Genomic DNA, 26,335 nt, shown 5'->3' on the forward strand with positions numbered 1-26,335 from the left:
TAACTTTAAGACATTTTAACTGTAAAAACTTTAAGGCATTACACTATAAGACCTTTAACTTTTAAAACATTTATTTTATAAAACTTATGGATATATAACTTTAACTCTAAAACATTTGATTATAAAGTTTCAACTAAAACATATCATTATAAAGTTTCAACTAAAACATATCATTATAAAACTTAGAAACTTATAAAACGATTAAAAAACAGTGTCCACCTGGCTTGACAGGAGTTCAGTCTTCTTGCTTTGCGAATATATTCCAGATTTTGATGATCGGTCCATACAATGAAAGGATGCTGCGCACCCTCTAACCAATGTCTCCACTCCTCCAGAGCTACTTTGACAGCCAACAACTCACGGTTCCCGACATCATAGTTCCTCTCAGCCAGCGAGAGCTCCTGAGACAGGAAGGCACAGGGATGAAGCTTGTGGTCCTTTTCGGAGCGTAGGGAGAGGACCGCTCCCACCCCGTCATTGGCGGCGTCCACCTCCACCATGAACTGCCGGCTGGGATCAGGAACTGTGAGGATGGGGGCGGTAGTGAAGCGTGCTTTGAACTGCTGGAAAGCCTCCTCAGCTTGAGAGGACCACAGGAACAGAGTCTGTGTAGATGTGCGTGCATGGAGATGTGCAACTATGACAGGATCGTCGCCATTTTGTGGCTTTACATTAGCAGTCAAACTGACAAACATTTACTGCAAAGTTATTCAAAATGCCCAAAATGCGAAAGAAATACAATAACTTACTCATAAACTGGATCAATATTCCTCAGGATATTTTCGTCCTCCTCTGAATCAAATTCGCCGTCTGTACTGTCTGAAGAATCTTGAACTTGAACATCACTTGAGGCAATGATCTGTTCAAGGGCTTCCAGTGCGCTGTATGACTGACGGTTGCTGTTGTTTACCGATCTGTTCCATGCATGCATCGCTCGACTCAAGAGAGTTGTGTGTGCTGGTGGTAAAATTGGCGTGTTACATTAGATTAGAGAGTCGTGTCATTTTGTTGGCTCTCAAATTAGCTCGTTTTAGTATGTATGATACAGAGTTCTACAAAGCCCTCCGGCTATATTTACAGAACAGGAAGACACACACACAACAAATTGACATTGTGGGTGCTACTGATTGAACTGAGACAAAAGTAAAACATTATAGAGCAGGTGCATCTTGTCCCCTCCTTGACCCCACTCGTGATCAGAGTTCAAAGAGTTTGCAGGTAAAATAAATGAGATTTCAGACAATATAAACATTTCTTCAAACCAATGGAGAATACCATCAAAGTGGTGTCATCTGCTCTAAGTGGAGCTCATGAGAGTACATCCAGTTCTCTCTTTGCTAAAGCCATGCCTACAGATTTCAATGTCACACTCACAGAGAAGATATCACCGAGAAGAAAATGTTAAGAAAATGTTATCTATCTACTTTCTTTCCAGTGAGGTAAACATGACTACTCAGTCAGAAACATCTTTCTCGAGACATTGATTAAAGTAAGCTTTATTTTAAAGAAAGTTCTCATTATTCTTGTCAGTTTAGTGTTGAGATGATTGCTGAAACCAGAGGGACACACTAGTGTAAAGCTCTACCAACCTAAGGTCTCAGGTCTCATCAGCTATCAAGTTATCAAGGTTCAAGGTTCTTTATTGTCATGTACTTTATTGTCATGTAGGCTACATGTCATGAATTTCATTACTGGTCATTCTTGGTACTCAGTGCCAACAGCATAATACAACATAAAACCAATATAAAAAATAGAATAAGATATGTACAAAAATAGAATAAAATAGAAATAGACTAAAAAACTAGAATAAAGACAGAATAAAAACTCTAGGTGCAAGGGTGCATTGTGGTGGCTGTGTGCATGAAAGTCATTCACATTCTAAACTAGGGGGGTCCTTCATTCAGTTTTGTATTTGTTGGATGTAAAGCTGCATCCAGTGTTTAAAAAAGTGATTCTTCTTATACTCTATTTACTAATTTATTGACATTGTTGGTCCTGTCTGCCCTCACGTGGGGGTCAAGGGTTAATGTCTTTTTAAAAAAATCTAATTCTATTAAAGTTCCCTGACAGTAGGAGTACTACTGTTTAATAGCTTTTACTTATTTTTATTCTATTTTTGTGTCATTGTCCTTGCACCAAAACACAAGAGAAATTCCTTGCAACAACTTGGCAACAAACCAAATTCTGATTCTGATCTTCTCGTTACCAAATCACAGCACCATTTTTTCTCATGTTTTATACTTTATGTTTATCCCTTAACTTGCTTTCTCTGAAATCCCTTACTCAACTTGACAATCTACACTGAAGATTTTTTTTTTTTTTTGTAACTTTTCCTATATCTGGAACTTTACTTCCTACTATTTCCCACACTTTAAAGTCCATTCAGGTTTTAACCCCTTTACATGCAGTTTACCCGTTTTCTTTCCTGTAATTTTATTTCATGTTGGAAAAATCATTTCATCAATTACATCACTGACATGATGTTTGTTGAGAACTTGAGAACTTTGAGATACCCACTAGAATTAAAAAATAAAATTCTGCTGGTTTGCAGGTTTGGCTGGAGATCATGCGTTTATAAAATTGGTTATGTTGAGAGTTTAAATGCACACATTAGCTGATGAAACTCCAAAGATCAATGGGTGCTGTATTCAGTGTTAAACCTGAAATTCTGTGTATGTCTACATTTACAGTATTTCAACTGAGCTAGCCAGCAATGAAGCTAGCTATGATAATTAAAAGTAACAATACGTTTTTTAAGCAGATCTGAGTCCAATTTCATTCACTTGAAATGGAGCGCTAAAGATCAGTTTACCTCTGTTTCATAATTACAAACAAAACCTTTTAAATAACACAGGAAATTGGGAACCATTTGAATTTTTTTTTTACTTTTGAAACTTTGACCTCACTTATAAAGATATACAACTGTTATTCCTTCACCAAAGTATTAGCCTTTTATTCAAAATTTTCTACCAATTTTTTGCTGTGTTTGCCAACAAGCTAAATGACTTTCAAATTAACTTGCTCTTAGGAGTTCCTCATGCACATGGCTTGATTGGAGGTGTGTGAGGCAGTTGTCCTTGCGCAGGTGGAGTATCCTTATGGTTTCGGCTGCTGGTTGCTGGCAGAGGCTTGGGCTGACAGACAGGGATGCATGGGCTACAGCACTCAGCCAGGTTCTGCAGGTGGAGGCTTGGTTGTCCCAGGTCAATGCTGTAGGGACGATGATGGCCGTTCTTGTAGCTATGAGGTGCAGAAGAAACAGAATTAAAATTATGATGGTTCATGAGATTAAAAAACCTGATCGATCGGTTTAGACAGTGATTGATTTCTGATTTTTGACACAAACATATCACTGAGCATGACGTTGGAGGCTCCTTTTTGCCAGGGTCTACAGGTAGAGGTAGCGACTGCAGGCTATGGTAGAGGCTGTATTCCGCAAGTGGATGTTGTACAGGTTTTTGGCTGAGGCCTGAGTTGTAGGCATGGCAGCCACCTGTCTTCATTGCACAGGTGGAGGTAGAGCCTGGCGGTTTCTTTAATAGGCTTCAGGTGGAGGCAGGTGGCGGTAGTTGTAGGCAATGGCTGCTGGTATTTGGCAGAGGTTTGGTTGGTGGAATAGGAGGCAGCTGTCCTTCTTCAGCAGGTGGAGGATTGTTATGGTTTCGGCGGGTGGCTGGTTGCTGGCAGAGGCTTGAGCTGCGGAGAGGGAGGAAAGTCTTTCTCACTGTGCAGGTGGAGGTAGAGGCTGTTGGTTTCTTTTAAATGCTGCAGCTGGCGGCAGTGGCTGATGTTAGTGGCAGAGGTTGGAGGCATGGGAGGCAACTGTTTTTTTCATTGTGCAGGTGGAGGAGACTTAAGGTTTCTGGCAGAGGCTGTAGTAGGATGCTTTGACTGCAGGTTGTTAGCACAGGTTGCAGGTGGAGTCAGCAACCTTGCTTGCGGGCAGAGGCTTTAACTTAAAGCATGGGAGGCAGCGGCTGCAGGTTTTTGCCAGAGGTTGCGGTTAGAGGTGACAGAGGCTGTTGTTTCTCAGAGGTTGGAGGCAGAGGTACATACTGCAGCAGTCAGCCACACTCTGCAGGTGGAGGTGGCTGCAGATTGTTGGCATAGGCCTCACTTAGAGGCGGCGATGGCTCGTCTCGGGTCGTAGCTGTAGGGACGATGACAGCTGTTGTTGTAGCTGTGTTGAGCAGAAGAGACATAATTTAAATCATGATGCTTTGTGAGGTGAAAAAAACATGATCGATTGGTTTAGACAATGATTGATTACTGATTTTTGACACAAAAATATACCTGAGCATGACGTTGGAGGCTCCTGGTTACTGGCACAATCTTCGCAGGTGGAAGTAGAGCCTGGCGGTTTCTTTAAGAGGCTTCAGGTGGAGGCAACAGCTTTTGAGCAACAGGATTGACCAGGTGTTACAGGCTGGTTGGCTGAAAGTTGTTGCAACTTGAAGTAGTCTGAGTTTTTTTTACTTTTGACTAATGAGAGGATGTCAGGCTCCAGTAAACTTCTCAGCAACATACTATTACAAACTCACATGAAAACAAGAATTACGCCAACGATCTGGTTTGAAGCAGATTAAAGAATTTGGATCGTCTGTTGAGGTTCATAGAGCGGCTTTCAGAAACATTTAAATAGGGATTTGCTTGTATAGTCAAACATCTTGAAGTATCAAAACTTCTTTAACAACTTTAAACAAGTCTGAAGCTGAGCTGAGGCTCCATGACACCATGTTAAAAATAGAAGTTTTTATAAAATTAAGGAGACAAAATGCAAATTATACATTTTTAGAGCAGAAGATTGGATCAAATGACTTGAGAGATTAAAATGATTAAAGACTGTAAAAACAAAAACACACAGAACAAGGCTTCAGGATCTTTTTATGGCTCACTGTGAGAAAGGAAGGTAGTGTAGCGTGGTATCAGGATAGGCCTGATCCAGGCCTGACCTGGTCCTGTGACCCCAGCAGGAAGAGATCTAAGCCATTAGCTCTGTTCTGGGGACCAATAAGTTAAAGATTGTGTCCACAGGGGAAACTTTATAACTCTTCGTCCGCAGGACCAACATTCCACAGACACCAGATAAAGGACGTCACCTGATAAACCATGGGATTACAGTCGGTTAATGTTTGTCTTAGTTGATTAGCTGTGGGGAAATAAGGAACCACATGCTTTGATCCAGGGACGGTGGATCAACAGAAACGACTCACACCCCAGAGCCCTGGGGAGAAGAAAGAGTTTTGGAGCATCCATTTGTTCCCCCCCCCCTAACACCCCTCTCTCTGCCAGACCTGCAGACAGGCAGGGGAAGGGGGGGTGAGACTGAGACAAAGGGATGTTGATTCAGTCAGGACATCTATTAATGAATTTAGCTAAGTTGTGTGTCTGTGAATACATATATGCCCTACAAGTATATCCAGGTGTCACATTCACACGGAAATGCATAAAGACTGTGGAAGGTTGCTATGTGTTGATCTGGACGTTCATCATTAACTTGTACTTTTATCCTCAGGAATCTGCCATGTAACCTCATTCTGTGTATTTTCATCCTGTGGTGTTTGGAGTCTATGTGCAGCTGAGAATCCAGAGGTATTACATGTTGGGAGGTTAGATGGATAAGGATAACTACTTTGGGGTAAAAATAAGTAGTTTAATAAGTAGAGAAAGTCTCGGATATGAGAATTGGTCAAACTCGCGCCATTGCCCGGACGCCCCCCCGGGGAGGGGAGACCCTTTAAATGAGAGGTGACAACTTCTCTCGTTCTCTTGTTTCTTCCCTCCTTGTGCTACACCCTGCGTCCCGGCTGCTGACGAGCGCCTCCGCCTACCCTCCGTAACTTCTTCCCTTTCCCCTTTTTAAGTTTTGCCCGCGAGTAGGCCCAGAACCTGCGTGCACTCTGCCGTGCTGAAGACCTCGCGTGTCCATATTGCTCCAGCATTAGATCTGACTGCTCAAAATACAGACTTTAGCTCTCCCGGGGCTCAAGCCCCGGTACTCGGACAGAATCTCAGTCCCGAACCCAGAAGACGCATTCAGCCTCCATCCGGCTCAGGCCGCAACGTGGGACTGACCAGCACGTCATCATCCAGAGAGAACGAACCGGCCGTGCGGCGCCGCTCCGAGGGAACCCGTGTACAAGCCCGGCATCAGAAGCTCCGAACCACTCCAACCTGACGCTCTCCACACGCCTCATCAGCAACGCGGTTGACCCTCCTCACCCTCCGAGTAGGTCTAACTTTGGTTTTACTGTATATTGGGGTTGATGCTTTAGTCACAGATTTGTTAGGAAGGTTAGGATAAGGTTTTGGGCGATATACCTCCTAATATCTCAGCTGCTACACTTCACTCCTTTGAACAGGTTTCAATCCATCTTTCATCATATTCATCCTGTTATTAATCATTTCACGTTCATCACCATATTTAGTTATCTCATGTATGTTTAGTAGTATTAGTCAATAAATTCTCCATATATAAAGTACTGATTCAAGTGTCTTTGTGTGTGTGAAGTACTAAGCCTCTGTACACCGCGAAACAAACTCAATTCTAAACTGTAGCAACCTTCAGATTATGAGACTGAATTAAACAATTAGGTAACTAATTATATGTTTTCCCTGTTTTCTCAAAATTGGGTGGTGCCCCGTTAAATACCTATGATAGGTTAAGTCTTTTAATTAACTTTAAAGTTAACTTCTCATCAATATAGAGTGCAGGCATTCTATGACGAGTTTAATTAATTATTAAATAATTAATCGACCGATTTACGCTACAGTAGAATTAGGCACATTTTAATCTCTAAATCATAATATTAAGGTAAATCATTTCTATCTAAACTGTCTTTAAAGTAAAGATGAGGTGTTACATCACTTATGTGTATTCAAGTATTAAATGTACTGTTTTTAAATTTTACAGTTTCCATTCATTCTGACTGTTCTGATCTGCATTTCTAATCTTCAGAGTACAATGCATTCTATTGTTTATGAACAAAAATGTTCATATCATTTCAAAAATATGTTTTTCTTCGCCACTGTCGCTAAGTGCATGCTAACACGTACTGTTAGTATGAGATTCTAATTGAAAATACATATTTAATGTGTTATATCATTTAACAAATAATAATGAACAAACATGTTTTGCAATTAGAAAAAAAAGCCTTTTAACACTATGTAATGGGTTGTTTTTTTTTACAATGAGGTAGTTTTTTACATTCAGAGTCATTGGATATTACATAATTAAGTTTCTTCGATTACTTAGGACTTATGAGTGCATTTATAGCACAAATACAACATTATGATATATAACTGTGTTTGAACCACAATAGGTTTTTAAAGGGCATAAAACCATATTTTGTCAGGTAATAAAGCAGGTTCAAGTAGTGTCATTCATGACTAGACTAATTCACAGTATGACCAGCAGGGAGTTTGATACATTTTAATACATTGTGTGCATTTATAGTACAGAAACAACATCATGATATATATACATTGTGCGTTTGAACCACGATAGGTTTTTATGGGGTTAAAGCTATATTTTGTCAGGTATTAAAGCAAGTTCAAGTAGTTTCATTCATGGCTACACTAACATTCACAGTATACTATTGTGTTTATAAATGAGAGTTTATAAGTTTTTCTCATCATTAAATGAAGGGTTAAATATTTCCAGTACAGTGTGCATCAAACAGTAAACACGTAAGGTCGTCAAAAGGCTAGTATAGCTAACTTGCTAGAAGACCACAGAACTAGCATCGCAGCCGACTTCAAAGCAACATTCGCTGCTCTAGAATTGAGACTCGACAAAATGCAGACAACGATAACAGAGCATGGTCAGCGAATGGACTCATTGGAATCCCACGCCGAGCTGCAAGCCCAACGAATTCAAGCACTGGAGGAGAGGTGTGAAGCATAAGGATAATCGGCCTCCCGGAATCAATCAAGGGACCCAGGCCCACGAGCTTCTTCGCCGAACTCCTGGCTGAGGTATTGGTCGACCAGATTCTTCAATCTCCTCCTGAGTTGGACCGAGCGCATAGAGCGCTCACCGCTAAACCACAAACCGGCTCACGGCCCAGACCGGTAATACTTCGCCTTCATCGCTATCAGATCAAGGAGCTGATCATTCGGGAAGCTCGTAAGAGACGAGGGAAACTTCAGTACCGTGGGTCACCAATCCAGATCTTTGAAAACTACACGCCAGAAGTCGCCGAGGAACGAGCTAAATACCGAACAGGGATGACCGACCTTTACAACCTCGCTCTTCGGCCAGCGCTTCTCTTCCCGGCCCGCTTACAGATTACCCCGGAGAGCGGAGCAAAGAAAAGATTTTCATCTCCCGAGGAGGCCACCACCTTCGCGGCCAAATATCAACAGGCCCCATAAGCTATTATGGCCATCTCACCTGGGCTAATGTGAACCATGCTAACCTAGCTCCCTTACAGGAGGAGCTGATTTCTTATAGGTAAGTCTTTAGATCAAGACGGGAGCCTGCTGAACCTTAGCACTCATCATTTTTACAAGGACTATATGCCAAGTTAGTTATTGTGTTTATTTCAAAGGGACTCAATGGCTGGTCGGACTCTGTAGGGCCCAGGCTTGATGTTTACCATTTAACTGCTGTGTTGTGGTAGCTCTGGTGCTGGCTCAGCTGGTTCAAAAGCTGGTGTGGTGTGTTGCACTCCACTTAACTCTAATTTGAAGATAATTGAGGAAAAGAAAAAGAAAATAATAGCTTGTATTTTATTTCATGTTATTCAAGTTAAAAGGTTGTCAAGCTAATACACGGGTAAAAACTATTATTGTAATGAAAGGGGAACTCTGAACTCTGCAGTTCATTTAATGTTTAATTCTAAGTGACTAATACCCTGCATTTTATTTTTACTCTACATTTACCTTTATTTTTATTTTTTATTTTTCAGCATTTTGTTGCCTCTGAATAACTTTTGGTATTCAAACCACTTTGATATCTAACCATACTACAAGTGTTGTGAAAAATGTGTTCAAGGTTCACATTCATTGCTATGGGGGTTCCAACTGTTTTTTTAAAGCTGCAAGAGCTGAGACAAGTAAAGGAGAAGGGGAAAGACGACGCAGAAAGGGAAGTATGAACATTTGGGTTTAGTTTTGGTGACTGGAACAGGGGGGAAGGGATGGGGAAGAACGTCTTCATCTGTTTTTGTTTATTTTGAGTTTTGTGCTATGTGTGTGTAGCGTTAAGGGGTAGCAAGATTAATAACTAATTAATAGAAAAAGGATTTAGGTTTACCTTAAATTCAGTGTTGGACGCCACCCAATTTTGACAAAACAGGGAAAACTTATAATTAGTTATTAATGACTTTAGGCTCATGATCTCAGGGTTGCTACGAGGTTCTTGGACATGGTGTACAGTGACTTTACCATTTCATACACACACAAATCACATGGATCAAGGTCTTTATAAATGAAAGGTTTATTTAACTACTTCTAAGCGGAATATGAATGAAGAAATAAACAGGGACAATGAATACAACGATGAACAACACATGAATGACAACGGACCACATTGTAGATGGTATCTGTGACTGGTTTCTTTGATGTTTTAGAATTAAATGGGATTTAATTACTAATGCATCGTTCGGCAGTTGAGAGATTAAAAGGGCACCAAGGAAGATTGTGAAGCAATTCAAAAGTAATTCTAATTTTAAAAGATTTAGGTTTAGGTTTAATGTTGATTAATCCTAGTTAATTTAGAGAACTTAATTCAGAGAACTCAGAAGAGTCAGGAACAAGAGCAACAGGAGAAGAATAACCGACGAAGAATAGAAGAACAAGAGGAAGTTGCTTGGAGCTTTATAACCTTGGGACCAGAGGGGTCTGGTCTCTGTGGTCCCTCTCTAGCCACACCCATATGGAGAAGGCTTTGAGATTGAGATTGTCTTTTAAAGCATTAAAATCAATATTGCCTACTTCACATATTTAATTCTTCCATATTTAAAAGTTGGCCTCTGTCAACTACAGAACGATACCAAACACTTGATATTAATTGTTGAATAAAACCTGTTGAAAAGGGATTAGATGAACTAAACAATTAAACAACAAGGTTGTTAAGGCAACATCCATTATGACAACAAATAGTATATACATGTACACGTACACGTCTGCATATGCACAGGTAAACCTTTATGCACATCAAATTAATGGATCAAATGATCTCATGTGTCCACATGTGGTCTTCCTTTGTTAGCAGACAGACATGAGGAGGAGGTGTGATCAGGATGAGGAGAATTGTAGTTTCAGATTCACGTTAAAACAATTTTCACAGTATTAAAATATGTTAGCTCCGCATAACATTACTTTAAGTACATTCCAATTGCATAGGAGAATCAGTCACTTTAGTCCTTTGCAGAAAGGATGTGTCTGCATGTGAGTTATCTTCTCTGGAATGTGAGAAGGGTTGTAAATTTGGGGGATGGTTGGTACCTAAATTGACCATTTGTACCAGCATTCTTCTTACAGACTCTGCATGTGTCTGTTCCAATGATCAGAATACTTTGTAAAAAGATGCAGAATCAAGGTCAAGGCGATTCACGCTACATGTGTATTCATTGTGCTACTTCTGTACAGAGGACTCTGCTCACTTCTCGCTGCTTGCTCCTTGAGACTGACCCGACCATGTTACTGCTGGATGCTGAATCATGACTTATGTAACCAAGGGTGGTGCCGCCGGCAGACAGGCTGTGAGGATCATTTCACTAAACACTGGTGGGCTAAACGCTGCAATCAAACGTACAAAAGTTATGACACACATCAAAAACCTAAATGCTGATATAATGTTTCTTCAGGAGACGCATTTAAGCAACTCTGACCATAGAAAATTAAATAGACCCTGTATTGACCAAGCTTTCCACTCTCAATTCAATGTAAAACCAAGGGGTACGGCCATACTAATGCGAACCATAACTTTGTGAGCTTATTATTTACTACCATTCCAAATTTAGATTCTCACCTTTTGATAATGGGAGGAGACATGAACTGTGTGATCGATTCAACACTGGACAGGTCTAGCCCGCAATCAACTACGTCTACGAAAATGTCCCAGGCTTTTTCCACGTTTATGAGTCAATATGGATTTGTTGACCCTTGGCGATTTTCACATCCTTCCATGAGACAATACTCTTTTTTTCTTCCATGCACATTGTTCATTTCTGGCGCATAGACTACTTCTTGGTAGATAAAAAACTTATTCCAGCGATTGGCTCCGCCCAGTACTTACCCATAACAGTGTCGGACCATGCCACAGTAATCTTAGACCTTCATTTTAGTATGAAGCCAAAGGAATTCAGACACTGGAGGCTAAATCCTCTCTTGCTGGCAGATGCCAACTTTTGTAAGCATATTTCTAAATCAATCACATTCTTCTGTGAAACTAATAAAAATGATGAAACCTCCCCGTCCATATTATGGGACACTCTCAAAGCCTACATAAGGGGTAAAATTATCTCGTTCTCATCTCATGCAAATAAATTGCGCAGATCTCGGCAGAAAGAGCTGGAGGAAGCCATCGCAGATCTGGATAACTCACTCTCAGCTGCGAATACACCAGATTTATATAAAGAAAGAATAAGACTCCAGACGGAACTTGATCTCCTTCTCACATCTGAAGCTGAACAGCTTCTCCTTCGCTCTGGGGGGTTGGTTTACCAACATGGAGACAAAGCTGGACGCCTCTTGGCTCATCAGCTGAAGGCAAAAGCAGCATCGAATCAAATTACTCGGATAACAGACGAATCAGGCCCAATAACCTCTGACCCGGACAAAATAAATAACACTTTTAGATCATTCTTCTCCCAGCTATATACCTCAGAGTCCGTCACAGATGAAAACCAACTAAATAAGTTTTTTGAAAAATTGGACTTACCTAAAGTCTCACCCGAGGATAATCTAAGACTAGACGCCGCTCTCACTCTCTCAGAAATTAAAGAAGTGATAGAGTCAATGAACGGTGGTAAATCCCCAGGCCCCGACGGATACCCGGTCGAGTTCTATAAAAAATTCTCAGATCAGTTAGCTCCGCTATTACTTGAAATGTTTAACCACTCATTTAGACAGGGCACCTTGCCACCTACACTTATGCAAGCTTCCATCTCCCTAATTTTTAAGAAGGGTAAGGACCCTCTGAGTTGCGCATCTTACCGACCAATATCACTCCCCCCGGTAGATGTTAAAATACTCGAAGTCCAACCCCACATATCGCTATTTTTGGCAGGCCCCCAGACGACCTCCGTACCACAGCCATTCAAAATAACGTTATTGCCTTCGCCTCCCTTATTGCTCGTAAGAGAATTCTTTTACTATGGAAGTCCCCTCAACCACCATCAATTAAAGTCTGGTTACATGACATCTTAGGTCTTCTGAAACTGGAGAGGATCAAATTCTCACTTAGAGGCGCATCTGATAGATTCTATACTCATTGGAGACCACTACTTAGTTATCTAGATGGGCTGCCAGCTCGGGAAGTTTCTCTGTAAAGACCCACTGTTTGGTTATGTATGAACTACCGTATGTAAGCCTACCGTATGTATGTATGTGTTTGTTTGTTTTTTTCTCTTCTATTGGTTATTTTTATCTAATTAGTTATTTGTTTTGTTTTCTAACTATTATAATATTGTGGGGAGGGGGGAAAGGGGGGGGTTGTTCAGTTAAGTTCATAGAATGTTATAAAAGAAAAGAAAAGAAATTGTATTTCTGTATGCACTTTATGCCTTTGTCTTAAATTGGATAAATAAAAGTTATAAAAAAAAACAATATTTATCGTGGCTGTCTGACCGCTTGAGTTTGTTATGATGATTTGTTATAAATGATGCACCTGGAGACAAACCATGGCAACCATGGGACGCTGCACGGCCTTTGTGTACGCACGCGAGGTTTTACATTCTCAACAAAGTTTTATTAGTGTTGCAACCATGGGCGGTTTGTTCAAAAGGGTGATCGGATGACGCACCACCAAAGGGGAAAAAGGAGGGATTTTTTTCTATCATATTCTTCCACAGTGTTACAGTGGCTGTGACAGTTCTAGACAGTTTGAGCTGCTCTGTATGTCATTGACCAATCAGCGCAGGGCAGTGCTCCATGAAGTACCGCCCCTTTTGGGCGACTTCAGTCAGGTTGAAAATCGCCCAGATTGCTCTCATAGACTCTCATGTAAAATCATTTTTTTTCGAATTTCAGTCGTTACAATGCATTCTCTATGGGTTCCGGGAGGGCTCGCCCTAACGTGCTTTCGTCATACGTAACGTGAGTATCGCTGCCGTTGCCACCGCGCTAGTCACATTCAAGGCTAGCATGGCAAGTGTACGGAGCAATTCGATCATTTCACTGAAAGAAGTCCCTTTCAGTCGTCGTAGTAACGAAGATAAATTGGCAACGAAACAATTAGGACCTCCCAGACCAAATTTAAGGGTTAGGGTCCTCTAAGACCCACATGGACAGTTGTCTGAAGTTTTCTGCGTTTGGGCGGGTGAACATCGCAACGCTGCTGGATGAGAGCTACAGGCTAGCGGTTCGTCGTCACAATGATGAGGTGAGCAAGAACCGACACATCCTAGCCCGCCTCATCGACTGTGTCAAGTTTTGTGGAGTGTTTGAGTTAGCTTTGCGAGGCAAAGATGAAAGTGAGGGCTCCAACAACCCAGGCGTTTTTCGCAGCTTGGTTGACTTGGTGGCATCGCTGGATGAAGCGTTTGAGGATCACCTGAAAACTGCCACAGTTTTCAAGGGCACATCAAAGACTGTGCAGAATGAGCTCCTGGAAAGCATGCTAGCGGTTATCAGGGGACATATCACGGAGGAGGTAAAGTCCACTAAATTTGTTGCCATCCTAGCGGATGAGACCACCGACGTGTCAACACAGACGCAGCTGGTGCTTGTGTTGAGATACATCGACTCAAACCATGCGGTGCAAGAGCGTTTCTTTGAGTTTCTGCCTGTTATGGATGCAACATCTGAGTCGATTGCTGGCGTGCTTCTGGACAGACTGAACGGTCTTTTTTCCGAAGGTGACAGAGAGAAACTCATTGCGCAAGCATATGATGGAGCGAGTGTGATGAGGGGAGAGCGGGCTGGTGTGCAGCAGAAGGTGTGTGTGCATTTCAAAAATGCCCATTATGTGCATTGCTATGCACACCAGCTAAATCTGATCATGCAGCAGGCCACTTCTCACGTCCCAGCAGTGAGAGTTTTCTATTCGGACCTGTGCGGTATTGACACTTTTTTTACCCGGTCACCAAAACGCACCAGCATACTTGACCAGATTGTTGAAAGAAGGCTGCCAAGAGCTTCATCCACAAGATGGAACTTCAACAGCAGGATCGTCAACACTGTGCACGAGAATCTTGATGACCTCATGCAGTGTTTTGAATCCATCAGGACATCGGGTTCATTTGACAGCACCACAGTGAGGGAGGCATCTGGCTTCCTGAGGATGCTGCAGGATGAGGACTTCCAGTTTTTTCTGCAGCTGTTTCATCAGATCATGCCTCAAGTTGACATGCTGTACCAGCGGCTGCAGAAGAAGGACATTAATGCAGTCTTCATCAAGCGTGCCCTCCAGAGCTTCACAAGCAGTGTGCAGGCAATAAGGTATGATAAAATAATATTGTTCAATCGTTCTCAATACTGAACCTTGTCATAAAGAAATACACTCACTGGCCACTTTATTAGGTACACATGTGTAACTTAAGACAATCCAAAACAACAGCTCTGCTATAAAATCTACATTAATGTAATTTATACATTTTCAGTTTTTGTTGATGTCAATAAGGTGATAATTCTACTCTGTTTATTACTGAGGTCATAGTAGGTGATTGTGGAGTATTAGAGTGCATTATATTGACTGGTGTTCCTAATATTTTGTCCACTCCATTAACATACAAAATATAAGAAACACTTTTCAAGATAATGCAATTCAGTACACCATCACCACCCACTGCAACATCAATAATAAAGATAAAGTAGAATTATCACTTTTCTGACAATGTCAAAGCTGAAAATGTATAATCTTTGTAAAAGCAGAAGTTATAGCAGCTGTTGTTTTGGATTGAATTTGATTGTACAGGTGTATCTAATTAAGTGGCTGGTGACTGTATATGTATAAAGTAAAGCTAGATACTATTATTACTAATAGCTAGATAAATATTAGTGTTTTGAAATGAGCATTTTCTTCATTTTCTAAATGCTACCAGGCACTCATATTTTCATGTACTAACACTGTTGGTCTGCTTGCCCTCAGAGACTCCTCTCAACAGCAGCAGGAAGTAGCGACAGGAACCACAAGACCAAGGAGGGCCTTGGGAGAAGAGGAGAAGCAGAAGCTGTCAAGGGAGATCTGCAACACAATCCTGGCTCATGCCAAAAAAAGGTTCTCCTTCAGCGACCACCTTGTGAGTGCCACACTGCTACAGGCACGGATGTTTGAGCAGCACTGCCATACATTTCCTGTCGAGGCTCTGAATGCCACTGTGAGGGCATATCCCATGCTGAAGAAGGCAAAGCTCAGGACAGAACTGTCTCTCATCTATGAGAATCAAGAATTCAAGGGCTGCTGTGGTGCTCTGGCACTGTACCAGGTTCTGCAGAGATACAACCTCCAGGAGACATTTTCTGAGACTGTGGCTCTGTTGAACATTCTCATTACCACTCCCATGACAACGGCTGAAGCTGAGCGGTGTTTCTCAACGCTGAAGAGAATCAAGACGTTCCTGCGCAATGCAATGGGCCAGGAACGTCTGAATGCGCTGGCCATGCTCTCCATGGAGAGGGAGCTAGTCAGGAACATGCCTGATTTCAATGAAAGGGTTATTGATCACTTTGCTGCTTTGAAAGAGAGACGAGCAAAATTTCAATACAAGTAATGTAGTGTAGTGACACTCTCATTCTTAGTCTCTGTCTCTCTCTCTCTGTCACACACACACACACACACACAAAATCTATTAACTGTTTTTCATTCAAATGCTGCTTTCAGGCAATATGTTCATCTGTTTATTTTTGTTCATGTTCATTTTTGCAAATCTATACAATTGGCCAGAGATTATATTTGTATTTATTTCACTGTTGAATGTGTGCACTTTCATTTGCACTTAAAGATAATTAAGCTGCACAAAATCTTTAAAATGTTGTTACTGATATGGCGATCTGTACATTTACTGTATTTACTGTTTGTTTCTGCAAATACAGAGTATTGTTTGTGCAATGTTGAGCAATTTGAATGCACTACCCCTTTATTTGGATTTATATAAACTATTTGTAATTTAAAAAACGACTTTAAAGAACTGTAAATAAATACTTTTAATGTTTTTGACTTATATGTAGTCCCCTTTGTAATTAATGGTAAAGCAAGCGTATCCGTCCATGTTAAAAGATATTTGAAGGTAAACTGATTCACAGTTTATCTCTCCGTTGATCTTCATTTGTAGAGCCAAGATAATTTTATTTGTTGAACACTCCTGGATGTAACTTTTCCCTGTAGCCCTTACATTTGGTATTGCTATGTAAGTTGACCAGAAAATAACAAGATGTGGCAATTGTCTTGCTGGCTATTAATTTTCCCATTGAACGGGTCACCTTAGTCATCATCAGAACAGTTGCCCCCCCTGAGAAATTTGTCAGGAGCCGCCACTGGTTGCATCGTGACTTACTGAAGTCATTACTTTAATTTTTAAAGTCCTTTTTTAATTCTTAATTTTAGGACTTTATTTTCTACTTCTGCTTTACTTTTAGAAGGAAATAGTTTACTGCACCACATTTATTTTGATAGTTGTACAAGTTTATTCTGCAGGTTTCACTTTACATAAGATCACTTTTTACGTGTTGGAGATATTCAGAATGTTTATTAATATTTGATTTTTTAGTCTTTTATTTGTTATTTTGTTTGAGGAAGATATTTTATTAGAAAGAATATAGAAAAGTATGTATCTATGCTTTTGTTTTGAAAGAACTTGATAGTTTGAGCACCAGGTGACGGTTTGATTTTGAGTTTAAATTTATGTTATACAAAGGCCGAAGGCAATGCACAGGCCGACGCATCTCACTCAGACCCCCTAGCGGTATACTCTTGGACCCGGTGGATAAAATGTGAGAAAAGTGGTGAAGTCCTCTGGCCAGAGGAGGGATAGAGGAGAGGAGGGGTGTGGTGAGGAAAGACCTTCTTCGTCTGAAAGAGGCCGAGAGAGAGAGAGAAAATGAGAATGCAGAGGTAGAGAGGGGTACCTTATCTAAGGTTAGCACCCTCCCCTGCCAGACTAGGCTTCTTTGCTGCCCTACTCACCAGCTCCATCAGGAGAAGTGAGAGAGCGATTGAAGAGGTAAAGGAGTGAAATTAAGAGATGAGAGGTCTAGATGTAGAGGAGGCCCTCTGGGTAAAATGAACACTTATTGTGCTTTTTGGCTGGCCAGCTGGGTTGTCTTCTGGAGAGTCATGGAGAGTAGGTTCCTTGAGCTTTGGGAGGAGTCAGTTGAGATGAAAATGGATGAGTTAAGTCTTCCAGTCGATGGGTTCGGGTTAGGCATGTCCCCCCGGATGGGTATGGTTAGGCTAGCCCATTGGGTTAGGGTTAGGGTTAGGGGATAAATGCAAAATCGCAAAATGTGCAATCCTCAGGGATGTGAGATAGAGCGATGGGACCTTGACCTACCCCCCCATGTGTGTGTACCCCGAGTCCAACGGTCGCACTCTTGAGTCTCTACGATGTACGGTTGAAAGGTTATGGCCAAAACAAAATCGCAAAATGTGCGATCCTCAGGGAAGTGAGATAGCGAGATGGGACATTGACCTACACCCCCATTTGTGGCACCTGCGAGTCCAATGGTACCACCCCTGAGTCTCTACAACTTATGGTTCTGGAGTTATGGCCAACTGAAAATTTCCCCATATAAGTCAATGGGATAAGTGTGTCACACCCAAAAAGTGTCCCCCAGAAAGTTGTTAGGAGCACGTTTCCGGCCATTCTGAGTCGATTGGATATGGTAATGTGTAAAACAATTTATTTCCACAAGGTGGCGCTATCGAGATGAAATTATAGGGACGTATTTTGTGGCTCAGTCCGACTCCAGAGGTGCCAGAACTACGTGTCTAGCACATTCCTAGCCTGAGATATGAACTTAAAACCAATTTTAAAAAAATAGCGCAAAATGTGCGTGAACTCGAGTTCCTATTTCCTGAACGGTGATAGGTGGAGAGTTGAGACTTTGTGGGAGTGTCTTGCGGGTGAACCCGTCCCTTTCTGCATTAAATCCGACATTAATTTCCATTTTTCTCCACAGGGTGGTGCCAGAGTCAACTGGTTAAGGTTAGTAAAAATATCCAGGATACTGGTCCCATGAAAATGGTCAACTTTTGTAACAGGTAAGTAGTTGTGACAGGTAAGTATATGTTTGTTTCAATATATTTTGGACTCTTTGGTATGGTGCCTCAGTGTGGTAAGGCAGGAGTATGTTGTGCTGGGTACAGCCATTCTGGGGAATCCCTAGGACCACTGAGGCACTCAAGCCCCCACGCCACGACAAGGCAGAGTCCATGTGGGGGGATATATATTTTTTTCCTTTTGTGTTTTTTTGTTGTTGTTATTTTTGTTTTAAATAGAATGAACACACACACACACCCAAACATTAACCTAAGAACATGAACCCCTTAACCTAACCACGAAACCTACCCACCTACCTAAGCCCCTTAATTCTAATCCCCACCTATTCACTGTTTAAGCGGTTGTGACAGGTAAGTAAATGGACTGTACTTATATAGCGCTTTTCTAGTCTTTGCGACCACTCAAAGCTGCTTTTACACTACATATCACATTCACCCATTCACACACTGATGGCAGAGGCTGCTACGCCCAACTGTCAATCCGATATCACATTCATACCTATTGGCTATGCCACCGGGAGCAATTTGGGGTTCAGTGTCTTGCCCAAGGACACTTTGACATGTAGCCTGACTGAGCTGGGGATTGAACCTCCGACCTTCCGATTGAAAGACGACCAACTCTACCACTGAGCCACAGCCGCTCAGCCCATAAGTTAGGGTTAGGGTAGGGGAACTGAGCCCGCCCCTTGGAGGGTTAGGATAGGGGAAGCGAACCTGTCTCCCAGCCGGGAAGACAGGAAAGGCTCGGTCCATCCCTCTATCATCCCGCCTCTCTCGCCCCCAGGATGACCCTGCAGGGTTTGGTGGTCGTGGGTAGTTGGTGCGGTAGCGGGGGTGACCATCCCTCCTCCCGTACCGCACTGTGGTCCAGCCGTCATCATGAGCCCAGCTGGTCGATCCAAAAGCCTCCTAACGATTCAACATTGTCATCGACTGATTGCCAAGAACACATCTGAAAAAAAGTGAAAGGCTCGACCATAAATGTATATAAACTATACAAAGATCAGAAATCTGCACAGATTGGTTTGACAGTTCCGTCCCGAGGTTTAGACTAAGGGGATAAATGCAAAATCGCAAAAGTTGCGATCCTCAGGGAAGTGCGATAGCGAGATGGGACCTTGACGAAGTGTCACACCCAAAAAGTGTCCCCCAGAAAGTTTCAGGCCATTCTGATTCGTTTGGATATACCATACTTGGTACTTTGACTTAACCCCAGGTAAGGTTTAGATAACAAGGTAAGTATGTACAATGGACTCTTTGGTTGTGCCACAGTGATCCTAGGGACTCTGCAGATTGGTTCCGCCCAGCTGAGCTACTCCTGTTTGGTAAGGCAGGAGTTCCTAAGCTGGGTAGAATTAATCTTCAGAGTCCCCAGGATCACCGAGGCACTTAAGCCCCCACGCCACGTCAAGGCAGAGTTTTTGTGAGGGTTTTTAAAAAAAAAAAATTTTTTATACACACTATAACTTTATACAACTATAGAATAGAATAGAATAGAATATCTTTATTGTCAAGTACAACGAAATTGAGTGCAAACCTTATTTGTGCAGACAAGAACACATAAAACAGTAAAAAAACAGTATATATAAAAATAAAAATATATATATATCACATAAAAACACATACACGCACACACACACACACAGGGCATGTTCCAGTTCTAATAAAGTCGTAATAAATAAATAATAAAGTGCATTAATGCAGTTAAGTGCCGTTATTACTTTCGGATAAAAACTGTTTTTTAACCTGTTTGTCCTTGTTTTAATTGTCCTGTATCTTCTGCCCGAAGGCAGCAGTTCAAGCAGGTGGTGACCCGGGTGTGAGGGGTCTCTGAGGATGTTGTGGGCTTTGCGGAGGTTGCGAGAGCTGTACAGCTCATCCAGGGAGGGAAGAGGGCAGCCGATGATGTTCTGGGCCGTGTTGACGACCCTCTGGAGCGCTTTCCTGTCAGCTATTGTGCAGCTGGAGAACCACACACACATGCAGTATGTCATTACCGTCTCTATAGAGCAGCGGTAGAAGGACACTAGCAGTTTCTGTGTGATGTGGCTCTTCTTGAGGAGTCTCAAGAAGTAGAGTCTCTGCTGGGCCTTCTTTATCATCGCTGCGGTGTTTGTGCTCCAGGTCAGGTCCTCCTCAATCTGGACGCCCAGAAACCTGAAGACTGCGACCCTCTCCACCTCCTCCCCGCTGATGTTCAATGGCTGAATATCCGTTTTATTCCTCCTGTAGTCAATGATCAGCTCCTTTGTCTTGGTGGTGTTCAGGAGCAGGTTATTGTCCCCGCACCACCCAGCCAGCCGCTTCACCTCATCCCTGTATGCTGCCTCATCCCCCCCGGAGATGAGACCCACCACTGTCATGTCGTCAGCAAACTTGATGATGGTGTTGCTGGAGTGGGCGGGGGTGCAGTCATGTGTGTAGAGGGTGTAGAGTAGTGGGCTCAGCACACAGCCCTGTGGGGAGCCAGTGCTGAGGCTGAGGGCTGAGGAGGTGTGGGGGCCAACTCTCACTCTCTGGGAGCGGCCTGTCAGGACGTCCAGGGTCCAGCAGCAGATGGATGATGAAAGCCCCAGATCTGCCAACTTGGACACCAGTCTGAGGGGGAGTATGGTGTTAAATGCAGAGCTGAAGTCCACAAAGAGCAGCCTTGCATAGCTCCCTCGCTGCTCTAGGTGGGTCAGAGCAGTGTGAAGAGTTGTGGCAACTGCATCCTCTGTGGACCTGTTTTCTCTGTAGGCAAACTGGTGTTTGTCCAAGGTGGGTGGCAGGTTTGACATGATGTGACTCTTCACCAGTTTTTCAAAGCACTTCATGGCTATTGGTGTGAGTGCCACTGGACGGTAGTCATTCAAGCCAGTGATGGTGGTCTTCTTTGGCAGTGGGACTATAGTGGAGGATTTCAGGCAGGGAGGGACAGTGGACTGGGATAGGGACTGGTTGAAGATCCTGGTGAAGACCCCCGCCAGCTGGTCCGCACAGTCCTTCAACACTTGTCCAGGAACGCCGTCAGGTCCAGCAGCTTTTCTTAGGTTTACTGCCCTTAGTGTACGCCTCACCTTGTGCTCTTCCACTGTGAGGATGTGGCTGCTGTGGGCTGGTGGATGGGATGCAGCCGCCTCAGGTGACACCTCCTCAAAGCGGGCAAAGAAGAGGTTCAGCTCCTCTGCTAGCAAGGCATCACAGTCAGCAGCTGAGAGGTTGCAAGACCTGGGGTTAGGGTTAGGGTTAGGGTTAGGGTTGGGTTAGGGTATCTCGTCTCCCGACGACCTCCCCACGCTGCCCGACGGCAACGCAGTTGTACAGAGGCCGAAGGGTTAGGGTTAGGGTTAGGGTTAGGTTTGGGACCAAAGTTTTAATGTTATACAACATCAAATGCACGGGCTCAAGTTGTTCCTTTTTGTACTTTATCATTGTAATATATATATGCCCTGAGTCCCTTTGTCTTTTAAGTCTAAAATTAATTTAAAAGAAAATTGTTTTTTAATAAATAATTTTAAAAAAATTAATTAAAATGAATAGAACAGGAAGTAAAAGGTACACCAACTCCCCATCAAATTAAGAGTACCATTATATAATTGATCAGATGATAGTAAAAACTAATTATATTTTTAGGCAGACAGGCGATCGGATGAATGGTGAGTAAGGTTTCGAGGAGGCCCCGGTGGGGGCCGGTTCCCTTGAGAGAATGGAGACAAACAGTAGAAAAGAAAAAAAGATGGGGGTTAATATACAGAAAAATGTATTTGATTATGAAGAAAAAACAGAAATTAATAAGCTTAAAGGTACAGATTAGAGGTAAGGTTAAGGTTAGGGATGGGGAGTCGGACAAGATGTAAAAATGCCGACGGTTAGGGTTAGGGTGAGGGGATGGGAAAGGTTAGGGTATGATTTGAGGGTCAGGGAGAGTTGTAAGGTCCCCTGAGGTTCAGATTAGGGATGGGGAAGGTTAAGGTTAGGTAGGTGTTTCGGCTCAGGTGTACCAGGCCGGAGGTTCGGATTAGGATGAGGAAGTGGGAGAGGTTAAATTTAGGTTTGGGGATCAGGGAGAGTCGTAAGATCCCCTAAGGTTCAGGTTAGGGATGAGGAAGGTAAAGGTGATCAGGTTCGGGTCAAATGTAAAAGGTCGATGATTAAGGATGCCGGGGTAAGGGAGGGAAAAATGCCCCTGAATGACTTGATAATAATAGCCAAAAAGATAGTAATGGTCTATCTAGGGTCAATTCCTCTGCAGAGAGGCGAACTGCAAGACAAAAGAAAAACATTAAGCATGCAAAGATTCGTCATATTAAAGAAGAGGAAATGATTTTTAGATCATTCCTTGAGATCAATATATACAACAATCAGGTAAGTATTTCGTCACACACAGGTAAGTTCACTTCTATATTTCAGAAAATAAGTCATTTCATAAACATTTTTTATATATAGGCTTTTATTATTTTGTCTCACAGTTTTTAAAGCTCTCTTTTTGCAGGAGATATGGAATGCCCGTAATAATAGTAAACATTTTATTTTCAGGTTGCATTTCCCCGCAGGAGGTCCCATACATCGTCAATCTCGGAGTTCTTCGTCAGGAATCAGGTAAGTGTAACATTCAATCACCATGTATTCAATAGGATATAAATACATAAATAAAGTGCTCCAAATAAGTGCTGTATTAAAGTGCTTCAACCAATTTTAAATCAAACAAATAAATAACAAAATTCATATAATCCCTCCAGGGGAACAGGTTCAAAGAACATATAAAGCATGCCAGAGTTCGACCACCATTTTGTTTGTGTGGAAGTATCATTTAAGTTTTCTTTGTTTAGAAACTGAATCTTTTGGAGGATACTGTCAAGACTACATGCAACGAATTGGCAACTCTCTCCATCATGCAGGAGTTCTGTCAAGCTTCAACTCACAAGTTAGCTTTCATGTAGCATAATTGCTGGCATGCAAATAGGGAGAAAAGCCCCCTTCAAAGAAAATACCAATCATAAGGTAAGCAAACATAAAATAAATACAAATCATGACGTTGAAGTAATAAGGACAAACAAAAATATTCAGTCGCACACACTTTATTTGATTCCCTCCGAAGGTCTCTGCGAGAAAGGGAGGGGGAGGGGGAAAGGAAAAAGAAGAAATAAGAAAAGGAAGAAAAGTGGAAATCCAGAACCAGGTTATTGATGAAGTTAGTAGCTACTTGAGTCTGTCTCCGAAGTTGTTTAAAGATTAAGGGACGTCGGCCCCCAACGCGGGGCCCGTGCTTGTTGGATCGGCGAGACCTTTAACACCCCTCACAGGTTTAACTGGTCTAACCAGTGCTCAATAATCTTGGTCGCCGTTTCCGACGTCCAATGTACCGGGTCTTTTGGACCCACCTGGAAGAGGAGTTTGTTAAGATCGGTGAGAAAACTGTATTTTTTTGTAATGGTCTTATTTAACTGTTGAATTAGATGTAGTTGGTCTCTCTCTAGCCTCTTTGAATAATTGATCAACGGGATCCAGATTGTAGCGTTTGGGAAAGTTTGTTTAGCTGTCATATACAGATGTTGGAGCTGTTTATCGGTCGTAGTGGGAAGCAAACGTTTAAGGCAGTTGTTAAGGCCTATGGACAGGACGACCTCCCTCACCTCTGGTCGTGGTTCGACCTTCTTTAAGATTTCGTACATATGGTAGATTTGAGCGCCTGGGAAGCTGTCTACCTGTACATCTGAGCTCTCAAAGGGGGGTATGCGAGAGAGGTTGGAGTCACCTATAATCACAACGGGTTTGACTATTTGCAAGTTCCAGTCTCTGATTTTTCTGTCCGTGGTTTGGTGTCTCTTCGGTTCACCACGTGTGATGGTTGCTGGGGGTGCCCTGTCAGTGCTCCTGGAGGTCTTGTTGGACTCAGAATAGGCAGTTCGGTCAGATTGACTTTTCACATTAGTGCCTTCCTTCATCACAGTACCAACCAGGGTCTTATGCTCGTCTGCAATATGCTCATTGTCAGGGGCCCCTAGTTCAGCAACCACCAAGGTTTCCGTTTCCTCTACCGTCTGCTGAGAAGTGACACTGGGGGTTTCTACCAGAATCGAGTCACCTTTCTCCACTACTACATTACTGTATATAGTTTGGTTGTTGTTGTTCTCAGGTGTTTGTACCGTTAGTTCAGTCTGGTTGTCACTCTGGTTCTTAGTTTGTGCGGGGCTCATCCCCCTGGTGGTGGTTTTGGGGGATTGGTCCTGCACTAACTCTGTCTCATCCCTCCTAACTTCCTCCGAACAGGACAGGTCTTCCAGAATCATAGGGGGTGGAGGACTGCTTGTCGCAGTCTCCCTCTCCCCCTCATTTGTGGACCTGGGGCTTTTGGATAAGCTCAACCTGCCGTCATTGGAAGCTGATGTGATCGTGCTAAGTTGAGGGAGAGAAGAAACAGGTTTACCTTCACGAATCCTTTTTCTGGGTGTGAGTTGTTTTAACCCATCTTGTGTGTTAAGGATTCTTCTGTTGCCTGAGATATTTGTTTTTGGAGGTGAGGGAGGACGCTCTGCTGTCTTCCCTCGGGCCCCGGAGCACCCAGGGGCCCCCTGCATCACAGGAAAACCTGGAATGGTTTCTATCTGAGCTGCGGTGGTAAGTATTCTAGGCTGAGCTGGGGGCTGCGGCAGTGGCGACTTCGGACGGGAGTTGGGAGGAGAGGCCCTGTGTTTGATCTTATTCTCTGTCCCTAAAGTGGTTCCAAGCTCTCCCTCAGGAGTGGGCAGGGGAGGGAAATCGTTCCCCTGTAACTGGGCCCGATCTGGATCTAAGGCTGGTGCTGTGGGAGTCATTAACATAGATCTCAAGACTTCGATGGAGTATTGGGTGAGTTTACGGCCATATCTGGCTCGGGCCCACTTAAGGGCTCTGTAATAGGCCTCAAGCTGAAACTCACCTACCTCTATTAAGCTGGTCGAGATAATGTGATCATAGTGATCTCTCATGATTAAAAAGTTCTGCCTCATCCACTGGTCGGTGTTCAATTTTACTCTGTCTAGAGTGTCCTGATTGGGTGATGAAGGTTTGATGAATGTGGTTAGTCTTTTGACTTTGTTCATCATCCCCTTGGGAAAGGAATCCCTATCCAATGTGGCGGTCACTATTTCAGAGTGGTGGATGGCTTGTAATAGCTTAAAGTACCTTTTAGTCAAGTCAGTTTTCTCCCTGCGTTCTGTTTGTCCTGATCCCTGGACAACCGTCGAGTATGGGACAGAAGGAGAGGGACGCCCCCCACCCGGTTCCGCATTTTGGTGGCCACTGTTCGCCCTGTGAGCACGTTTGGAAAGCCCTGGTAGGTTACTCATATTTTTTAGCTCGTGCCAATGTTAGGCTAAGAGGTAAATTGAGTTGATAAAGTGGGTTAGCCAATAATGGGAGCTGGTGCAAAATCAAGAAAATGCTAAAAAATCAATTAAAAAGATTAATTAAAAAATTAAAAACCAATAAAAAATTATCTTTAAAGGAAAACAGATCAAAATTAAAATTAATTGGTACTCAAGGGTCTAGGTTTTTGATTAGTAATTGAACAGTCTACAGCTGTTATTTAGATCCCGAGTTAAAAGAAAGTTTCTACCCAAATAAAATCAATTTGATCAAAAAAAACCTTAAAAGAGCAATTCAATCAATTAAAAGGAATTAACAATAGCCTATTACTATTTGTTAAAAATAGTTCAGAAACTCCTTTGAGAAAAGATCAGAAAAGGTCCAAAAATTAAAATAAATAAAACATTAAAACTCAATAAAAGCAAATAAAAGGTTCCGAAAGGAACAAATAAAATTATAAAATCGAAAACAGGAGGGAGGAGGGAGGGGGAAGGGAAGGGGAGGTAATCTCCTGTACAAGGTAAAGCCTGTTTAGAGGCCGAAGGTGTATTTCAAGCCTGATTTTATTCTTAACTGAAGACCTTTGTCTCCCTCTAGTGGTTAAACCCGGCTATTGCT

At 42.5% G+C, this 26,335-nt stretch overlaps 1 protein-coding gene across 1 annotated transcript; it reads left to right on the forward strand.

Moving 5' to 3' along the window:
- Window positions 1-13,453: 13,453 nt before the first annotated feature.
- On the forward strand, window positions 13,454-15,881 carry LOC138611030 (zinc finger MYM-type protein 1-like). The gene is made up of 2 exons (XM_069683908.1): window positions 13,454-14,610; window positions 15,260-15,881. The coding sequence occupies exons 1-2, from the start codon at window positions 13,454-13,456 to the stop codon at window positions 15,879-15,881; spliced, it is 1,779 nt and encodes a 592-aa protein (XP_069540009.1).
- Window positions 15,882-26,335: the final 10,454 nt, after the last annotated feature.

Source organism: Semicossyphus pulcher, unplaced genomic scaffold, assembly GCF_022749685.1.
Source record: "Semicossyphus pulcher isolate SPU_LCO1_2020_fin unplaced genomic scaffold, fSemPul1.0.p SCAF_69, whole genome shotgun sequence".
Lineage (NCBI taxonomy): Eukaryota > Metazoa > Chordata > Actinopteri > Labriformes > Labridae > Semicossyphus > Semicossyphus pulcher.